Here is an 8,849-nt window from a genome sequence, read left to right on the forward strand (position 1 = left end):
ATTTTGAAAAATATTTTTAATTTTTCCCAAAATTTTGGGGGGGGAAAAAAAAAAAAAAAAAAAAAACTTCGATAGCTTACTAAACTTTGAAAAACATTTTCAATTGCTCACTGAACTATGGTTATCGAATTTTGAGCACTAAACTTATAAAAATTACATCGATTATTATTCGTTAAAAAATGTGTACCACGATAAAAACTTTTGTAACAACAAAACAAAATAAATTTAAATTTTTCAAATAATAAAAATATTTTAAAATTTACAAAAATATGTTAAAATTAAAGCTAACTATTGCATAATTGAGTAATCATTTATCGTTGGATCAACAATTCGAACCCGTACACAACTTGTGTGATTGCAGTACACATTTTTTAATGAACATGCTGATGTCATTTTTATAAATTTAGTGACCAAAATTCGACAATCGCAAAGTTTAGTAAGCAATTGAAGATATTTTCAAAAATTTAGTAAATTATCGAAGACATTTTTTAAAGTTTAGTAACTAATCAAAGACGTGAAATTGTTGACGACATGACAAGATGCTAAATGTGTATTCTGTTGGTCATGTCACTAACTCTGTTAAAGATTGAAACAACGTTAGGTCAATGAGTAATGTCCAATGTTTGTATAAGTTTAGTAGTCAAAATTCGACATCTTAAACTTTAATGTGTAATCGAAAACATAAGTTCATTGACCATTGGGACAATCAACTCATAATTTACATAACAAAATATTCAACAAAATAATCACACCTCATAAAGCAGTATAGACTCAGCTAATGAATAATGCTATTTATCCCTCATAAATATTCAAGCATAGTGGCTCCCTAGTAAAAGGTCCGTGACGAGTTAGTGGGATTATCACTTGACCTTTTATGATAGATATACTATCTTCGCATGCTGTGTCAAGAGGCTCTTTTTTTGAGCAAAGCTTTATACAGAACATAATAAAAAACACCTAGCAACATATCTAACTTTATAATTTGACATAGCAATAATACAAAAGTTACATCCTTGTCTGCCTATTCCAAAGCCAAGCCACTCATAGATCTTACCAGAACTTCAAATTGTGGCACTGCAACGAGTCGGATGGATGAGAATTGCATATAGAAAAGCAATATAATTGATGAATATAACATTCCTCACAGGGTACTCACCTGAACGAACCCCACTGGCGCCTGTTCAGCGGAGACTGATATCAACAAAATTCCCATAACCAGTAAAACCTAAACAGCTGTAGTACATTTCATTCCAGTTGTGAGTGACAAAAGGAGAGTAACTGTAGCAGATACAGGTAATGTCATTAACATTAGACTTTAGAGTTAGATTTGGTGCACGTTTCAACTGCAGGAATTGGTTCTTCTGTGTTTCCGATGTTGCTCAGACATGGTGGCTTGGCAGCTCCATAGTAAAAGAATGCCATTATCTTTGACAACTCATCTGCTGTTCTGGCCCCTGGACACCAAGTAAAAGAAAAATACATTCAGATAATGTAAATATGTAATCAATGATATATTAAGGTTTACATCATTTTACCATTTTCACGGTATAGGATTTTCCCAGCTTTAGTGAAAATGAGCTCTGGGAAGCCCGAGACTTGTAGAGCAGAGACCAAATCAAGCTCCAGAACAGCATCAATGGCAACACACTGTTTGTTAATGCCCATTAGTATATATAAAAAAATGAGATGAACATAATTAACTGAAAATTTTACTTACTCTTGGTGATGGTAGCCTGCAATTCCATATGATGTGAATAGCTTTCTCCAATTCATCCCGAATCCTTCCATTTTCCTTCGGTCTGCAGAATTGAAATAGTACTTGTGATTATCAATGTAAAGGACAAAAAACAATTTACCCTACGTGTTTTTGCAAGTTTCTGATTACATTCATTTGGTTTCAAAAGGTAAGAAACGTCCTTGAATCATAAATTTAAGCAATAGCCCCTTTGATCAAGTTCATTAACGTCTTTACACAGATGATTGAAGGTATCATGTAAACTTTAAGAGAATGGAAGCTAGGAAACTGTAAAAATGTACAAAGTAAAAGGCTATCGAAATCAAAAGAGATTTCAGTAGTAATCATATTACAGGACTTGACAGATTCCACAATGAATGTCGAGTATACTGGAAAGCACTGTCCAGAAAGTAAAAGGTTCTATACTGAAATGAGAGATCCATCCTTGTCAAAGTCAAAACTAGAACAATCCACCAAAACCCCTTAAAGTTCTACCTCCGCCACACTGGACACCAAATCTCATTGTGCACTGGCAATAGGCATCACTTGAACTCTTCTTGATATCATCATCAGTTCATTTACCTGACTTTCACCATGGGGACATGGCTAATGGCTAAGAAGCACAGACACGGACGCAGCATATGGACACAGACATGTCAACTTAAATTCTTTAAAATTTTAGACCAATATATTATATCATCATCATCATTTCATTTATTTCCCTTTCTTTCTATTAGCCAAATATAGCTATTATTCAATTTTGTGTTTCATCTTTTGCAACCCAAATATAGCTATTGTTAAAATTTCCGTTTCTTCTCTTTAGTTTGTGTGTGCATGCAACCCAGAGTTGAGGAAACAGAGTTGAAGATCGTGACAGCAAATACCAACTTGGAGATAAAAATAATTAATGGAAACAGCGTTGAGGAAAATGAGAGCTGACCTTTTATAGCGATTGTGAACAAGAACAATTAAAGGACTGATATCCTTAAACACAGCCTCTTCCCACTCTGCAGAGGTGATGTCTTTGATAGGACGAATATAATCATCATCCTGCCATACTAATTCATTATCACTATTGTAATCCTCATCATCATCCTTCTTGACATTCTTTATGGTGATCTTGTTGAAGAACTGATCCAAGTTGAAACCCCACCCATCAGCGTTCTCAGACCAATCTGGATCGTCCTCCTCCACCACAAGAGGATATTCAGCCAAAAGCTTTTGCATCTTTTTCCTTCTCTCGACAAGGTCAACCTCTTCATCAACATCAGGAATTTTATCGATGACTTCTCTGATCTTTTGCCTCCACTCTTTCCTCTCTTTTTCATCCATGAGACGGTTATCATCATTCTCCTCCTCTGCCTCACTCCCACTGGATTCATCTTCTTCCTCTTCCTTCCCACCACGTAGCCTAAGTAATTCTTCTATTTTAGAGACTCTTATACCACTTCTTCTAATACCATCCCCCTGTTGGCACAGTCCAAATCATAAATCATACGCTTATAATATGACAATAACAAGAATAGATATATGTCTAACCGCAAATGAGTTTATACTTGGTGAAGAAAAGAGTAGGAAATATGTACCCTTAAAGGTGACCTCAAAAGTTGTCGAGCGGAGAGGTCCAAAGACTCCATTCTCAATGACGAACATGAAGTGCTGCCCTGTTTCTTTCTCCACGTACAAGAAGCCCCATCAATTAAGCATTTTTCTTTCACATAAGTAAACTGAAATTGTGGCTTCAAGTTCAGCTGAAACAATTCCATTGGCTCCACATTCACAATTGCAGTTATCCTTCAAATTTACATTCGTATCAAAATTACATCAAGCTGGAATTAATCCAGAGATAAAGGAAACATACCTATACATTATGTTAAGGATATGGAAAAATTTTCTTCATATTTTTTAGAGGTCTTTAAAATAAGATAATACTAGAAATCGAATCAGACAAATGAAACTAATTTTTATCATATTAGTATGTGAAAACGCAGAAATTATTAGTATTTTTTTCTTGATTTTGATTTGAATGACAGGACATGGAAATCTTTTTAGGTGAAACAATATCACAAACACCCACAAGGCAAAACTTGAGATTTGAAGACCCAAAAGCCCCCTCGGTAATCAACAGAAATTTACAGACAATTGGCCATATGAACAAACGGCCAGAAAAGAAATTTTGAAAACAGTAGATATCTGATGAAAGAAGGCTTGCTGCCAGAGATTAAGCAAAGTGCTGAATCATAACTAAGAATAACCCATGAACAATTTACACTTTTTTGTTTAATCAACTAATAATTAGCTGCTCAAATCTCTTATGTAATTACCTTCTTCTGTTGCTGACAAAAATGCAGCTGGTACTAATTGAAGGGTACCGAAGAACTTATCTTGCAACCGCGACAACCCTGTCTTATAAACAAAATGGTGCATTAATAACAAAATTCTATTTATGGATTTGTGGAGATTTGTGGATAAAAATGAAGCCTATATTTGGAAAATACTCTCTTGAAATTTAAAAGTTACTTTCACTCAAAGTGAAAATTGTTGGAATTGGCTCAAAAATAGTGGAGAATTAGTTAAGTGGAAAAGTGGAAAATGAGATGGTGTGACTTCGTGTCAACTTCAATCAAATATTCAGATTTGATTCGATGGTCAAATTGTAAAAGTAAATAGACCAACTTATTTTAATCATTGAATAGATAGTCGTGGTATATTTGAAATCTCGAAATCAATTCCGAATGAATGAGAAATTGCGGTCTAAAGTTGGAAGAAATGAAGTGTCGCAACTTTTCGAAATGATGCGGGTTTTGGCAAAGTGTTGCTACTTTTTTTTGAAAGAATGCATGTTTTGGCTCATACTAATTCATTTGCACCATTTCTATATCTATAAATTGGACCCTATGAATATGATTTTGAGTACACCAATTACATTGAGCACTTATTCTCCTCTTACAATTCTCTCATTTCTATTTTTATAGCATTTTCATGTATTTTCTTTGTAGAGGGGAAATTCTATCAAAAATTCGTCGATTTCTTATGATTTGAAATGTTGTTACCACAAGTTGTAAAAATATTGTATCTTAGGAAACAAGTGTCATTCACCGTGAGCACCATAACCGGGCAATTTATCTTAAGGAAAGAGATAACGTTTCGCCTTGGATTATTCTCTATTTTCTACTCTTTCTTAATTCTTGTTTTGCGTAATCAATTACCACATTTATATAAATCGAAACTCTGTCCAAATGTCTGTTCATATAAATTGTGTTTTGATCACGTTTTTGCAGGTTAAAACTGATCGAACAAATATATCAAAAACCAACCCCTTCATAGTCTGTTTCTATAAGTCGTCTCCAACAAAAAATTAATTTCAACAACTCCTTCAAAATTATTACTCATTATTATCATACATTTAACATTCCCTGCAATTATTCCTACTAAAAAATTACTAATAATCTTTTCTGAAACAATTTATAATTATGAGTTGAACATAGGCTAAGTTTCAAATTTCATCACTTAATTTGTTGTCTGCCAAATAAATGAAAATTGCTTCATTGGAAGGCATATTAATCTTCCACATACTGTATAAATGTCAATTTATTACCATGTCAAGTTTAAAATATCAAAAAATATTCATTTTAACCTTCTAATTTAGAATAATGCTCCTTGTACCGGGTCAATGATAATGATAGAGGTGCCGGATGATGTGGCAAATAGTGATTGGGTGATTGAGTGATATGTTTTTTGTTTTCAGACTGTCCAATCATATATTTACACTGATTCTTTTTTTCATTGAATCTGTCACTATAGCAAAATTGTCTAATTTATAGATATTGTTATAATCCTCAATTTATCATTTTTATTTATAATGCGTATAATGGCAATTAAGTGCATATTCGAGAAAATTATAAATTCTTTATAATTTGAAATTAAAGTTAAATATTAATTTTAACTACGTAATCGCAACTATTATTTATTTATTAACCATACATTTCGTGGAATTCAATACCTCTCTTCATTAAAATCTCATTAGAATTTTTTCCAAATGAGCACTAATTGAAAAATGAAGGTCAACTAAGCAATTTTCATTAGCTTAATGGATTGTAGAATCATAGATGATGCAGGTGGTGAATTTTGAAATTAAATTGAAGTTCAATGAGCTAATCAAGACAAAGTAAAGTATAGTGACGCAACTGTCATTTCACTAAAAGTTCTATGACCCCGAATCAAATTTATACATGATATTATAGTTCTTCAAGGAAGGAAAGAGGGGGAAAAAAAAAAAAAAAGTCATCTTAAAATTTTAAGAATGAGTTGGGTATCCATTAGGGAATCTGGTGCACTAAACGCACAATAGAAATCATCTATGTGATTTTTCAAAGTAAAAAAACCATTTTTAAAATTCAGTAATTATGTAATTATCTGTATTATATATTTCTTTGGATACAAAACTCAGCAAGTTGCCACTTACGAATATTTCTTTGTACATATCATTGTTAGGAGTTGGCCACCATTCTTGCTCCGAGGATTACAGCAAAGATAGTCAATCGTTTAGTTGTGATTAGAGATGTACAGCAAATTTAACTGAAATGATCCGAGTACATGCTACATAATACATATGGAACTAACACAGTTCACATTTAAAAAATGAATCTAATACGTTATCAGGTACCTACAAACATGTCGGACAAAAACATCCAAACACACCGACACAACATCGTCTCAATAAAACAGACATCAAACCATCTTTATATACATTTTGCACTATTCCATATTTTCAGTTAAATAAAAACAACTAAAAAAAATTCGAAAACTCAGAAACTACGAGAAAAAATCACACAGGCGCAGAAGTTTATCAAGTAAATGATTCGTCTATCATCAAGGGATCATCATCATCATCATATAATGAGGGAAGAAGCCAATTGAAGAAGCTAAGTTTGGTTTGTTTCTTCAATTTCTGCCTCGAATACTCGACCAACATTTCCCAAAGTTCTCCCACGGTCCATTGTTGGGATATAATCCATGCTACTACCTTGTCAAGCTTCCTCAAAGTTTCCAAACCAAATGTGTAATATAAGACGAAAGGTCTCAGTGCTTGAGATGCCGCTAGCCACTGAATTATGGTTTTGACTTCAGGATCTCCTCCAAAAGCACCACAACCCCAATTCCCAGTTGCAATACCAACATTATGGTCATTCCACTTCCGCTCGTTGTCCCTCATTGGCTGGTTATTGGAAGTTTCAAAGGTTGATTGAAATGAAGTCGAAAGATTTTCCATGGAATTTCCAAGAGAGTTTCTAATGCCTTCATCAAACTCGGCCTTGGAAAATCCAGAGTCTACAAACAGATTTTCATAATGCTGTCTTTTGGATTGATCATAAAAGCCACAGAATGCCTTATTAATCTCTCGGAGAAGGCATTCCGTTGTGTATTGTCTCTTACCGACACGGGACAATGCGTCTATTGCAATTATCCTTGTCTTACGCCTTCCCATTGAATCGACACCCTTGACGTCCTTGTAGTTGCCACAAAAGCAGAATGAAGAAGCATATCCAGAGTAATCGGAGAATCTCTGTGTACCAATAATTTCAATAGCCTCATTGTCTGCCATTGCAGGCGAGAAAAGCATGCCAACAATCAATTCAGGATTGATCATAAAACGAATCTCTTCCTGTACACAGCCCCGGCGAAGAGCACCACCTCCTATGCATTTATTTGCAAAATCTACTTCAAGAGCTTCAGCGGGTTGATCTTCAATCAAACCAGAACTGTGAACCTGCCAGACAAAAAAGGAAAAAGAAACTGGTACCAAACGTGGGACATACTTGATGCATTTGCAAAATTTTAAAAGTTTTTTCTTAAACCTACTCACAAAATAAACTGTAAAATGAAATGTAACATAGCAGTTCCTTATGTGCGCAGGGGGATAGTTATAAAGAGACCGAGAACTCAATTGTAAACAGGTGATTCTTTAAGAGTAAATTATTGCTAATATTTTCAAAAATTTCTTTTTCTAAATCATACAACTTGATTAGAAATTATTTTCAATTTTTGCATCCCAGATAATAATGATCACACATATTTTGTCATTATTTCGATACGAATATTAATATATGCTACATGCTGGTTCCACCACAGAACCATTTGACCCACCAGCTGGACCAGTAAGCCCGCCCGATCGATCTTGTAAGATCGGCTAATTCAAAGGGGTTAATCTGATCTGAAGTTGTCGGAACAAGTCGTTTGCTTTATTGAAAAAAAGCTTTATTTTGACCATCTACGTAGCCCTTGACAGGTTTGATCTCCAAGGACCAGGCTGGATGAGTATAGCAGCCATGTCCAATAACGGTATGACTGCTCTAAACAAGAACTTGAACTTCAAAGTGAAATAAATTCTAACACTAGATAAATATTGATTAATCGGTCAATACCTCCAAATGGCAAAGGGGGACGCTAGACTTGCTCCAAAAATTAGCCTTAGGGAAAGAAATGTGGGATGGCCTATTTGTCAGTGGAAGAACTTTTCGTTCAAAAGAGACATTTCCCATAGGCATACGTGAGCATATCTCCTCAAAATAGTGAACAATGCATTTTATCTTATTTTCCTGTTTCACATCATGGAAGTCATACAAACTCCTGAAAACACAGAGGTTAGATGAATCCGTTCTGCTTCAACAAAATATAAAAAAGGAAAAAAGAAAGAGAGAACTCCAATAAAGAAAATTGGAAATTACTGCTTCCTTGTTATGGTGACTGTCCATAACTAACAAATAGCCCCCAGATGATATTAGTCATTAGATTAGACTCCTGCTCACAATTCATTTTGCCCCCGTTTGGCCCCCATTCTCCTTCTCATTCTTTTTCTTTTTCTTATTTTCAACCACACAATCTTCCATAAAATAATATTACACACAAATAAAAAACTTCTCATTCTTTTTCAACCACACATTTTAAAAAAAAAAAAAAAAAAAAACTATTCCAACCATTAAAATTTGACAAGAATGGGGGCCAAAAGGGGGCTTAATCTCAATCGAACAGTAATATAGTTCAACAATCTTCAAGAAAAACAAAAGGGGGGAAGACCAAGGGTGGTATGTCAATGATCGCTTGTTCCAGATAA

General features: G+C 34.2%; 2 protein-coding genes across 4 annotated transcripts in view; both read right to left on the reverse strand.

Moving 5' to 3' along the window:
• Window positions 1-768: 768 nt before the first annotated feature.
• On the reverse strand, window positions 769-4,203 carry LOC111379648 (thioredoxin-like fold domain-containing protein MRL7L, chloroplastic). 2 transcript variants are annotated; one of them, XM_023003073.1, is made up of 7 exons: window positions 4,060-4,203; window positions 3,322-3,504; window positions 2,676-3,202; window positions 1,718-1,799; window positions 1,536-1,647; window positions 1,157-1,454; window positions 769-1,074 (listed from the first exon to the last, which is right to left on the reverse strand). In XM_023003073.1, exons 2-6 carry the CDS (start codon window positions 3,499-3,501, stop codon window positions 1,309-1,311), a joined length of 1,047 nt encoding a protein of 348 aa, XP_022858841.1. In that variant the 5' UTR covers window positions 3,502-3,504; window positions 4,060-4,203; the 3' UTR covers window positions 769-1,074; window positions 1,157-1,308. The 2 variants fall into 2 exon arrangements, with proteins under 2 accessions (XP_022858841.1, XP_022858840.1); XM_023003072.1 differs by having other exon boundaries at window positions 3,322-3,529; window positions 4,060-4,202.
• Window positions 4,204-6,362: 2,159 nt separating this feature from the next.
• Window positions 6,363-8,849, reverse strand: part of LOC111379644 (poly(ADP-ribose) glycohydrolase 1-like) — a 12,402-nt gene continuing 9,915 nt past the window's right edge. For both annotated transcript variants that reach the window (XM_023003070.1, XM_023003069.1), the window contains 2 exons: window positions 8,161-8,365; window positions 6,363-7,505 (listed from right to left, as the gene is read on the reverse strand). In XM_023003070.1, the coding sequence (XP_022858838.1) occupies window positions 6,585-7,505; window positions 8,161-8,365 (1,126 nt within the window). In that variant the 3' untranslated portion in view covers window positions 6,363-6,584. The remainder of the gene's footprint in view (window positions 7,506-8,160; window positions 8,366-8,849) is intronic.

This window comes from Olea europaea, unplaced genomic scaffold, assembly GCF_002742605.1.
Source record: "Olea europaea var. sylvestris unplaced genomic scaffold, O_europaea_v1 scaffold2014, whole genome shotgun sequence".
Classification (NCBI taxonomy): Eukaryota; Viridiplantae; Streptophyta; class Magnoliopsida; order Lamiales; family Oleaceae; genus Olea; species Olea europaea.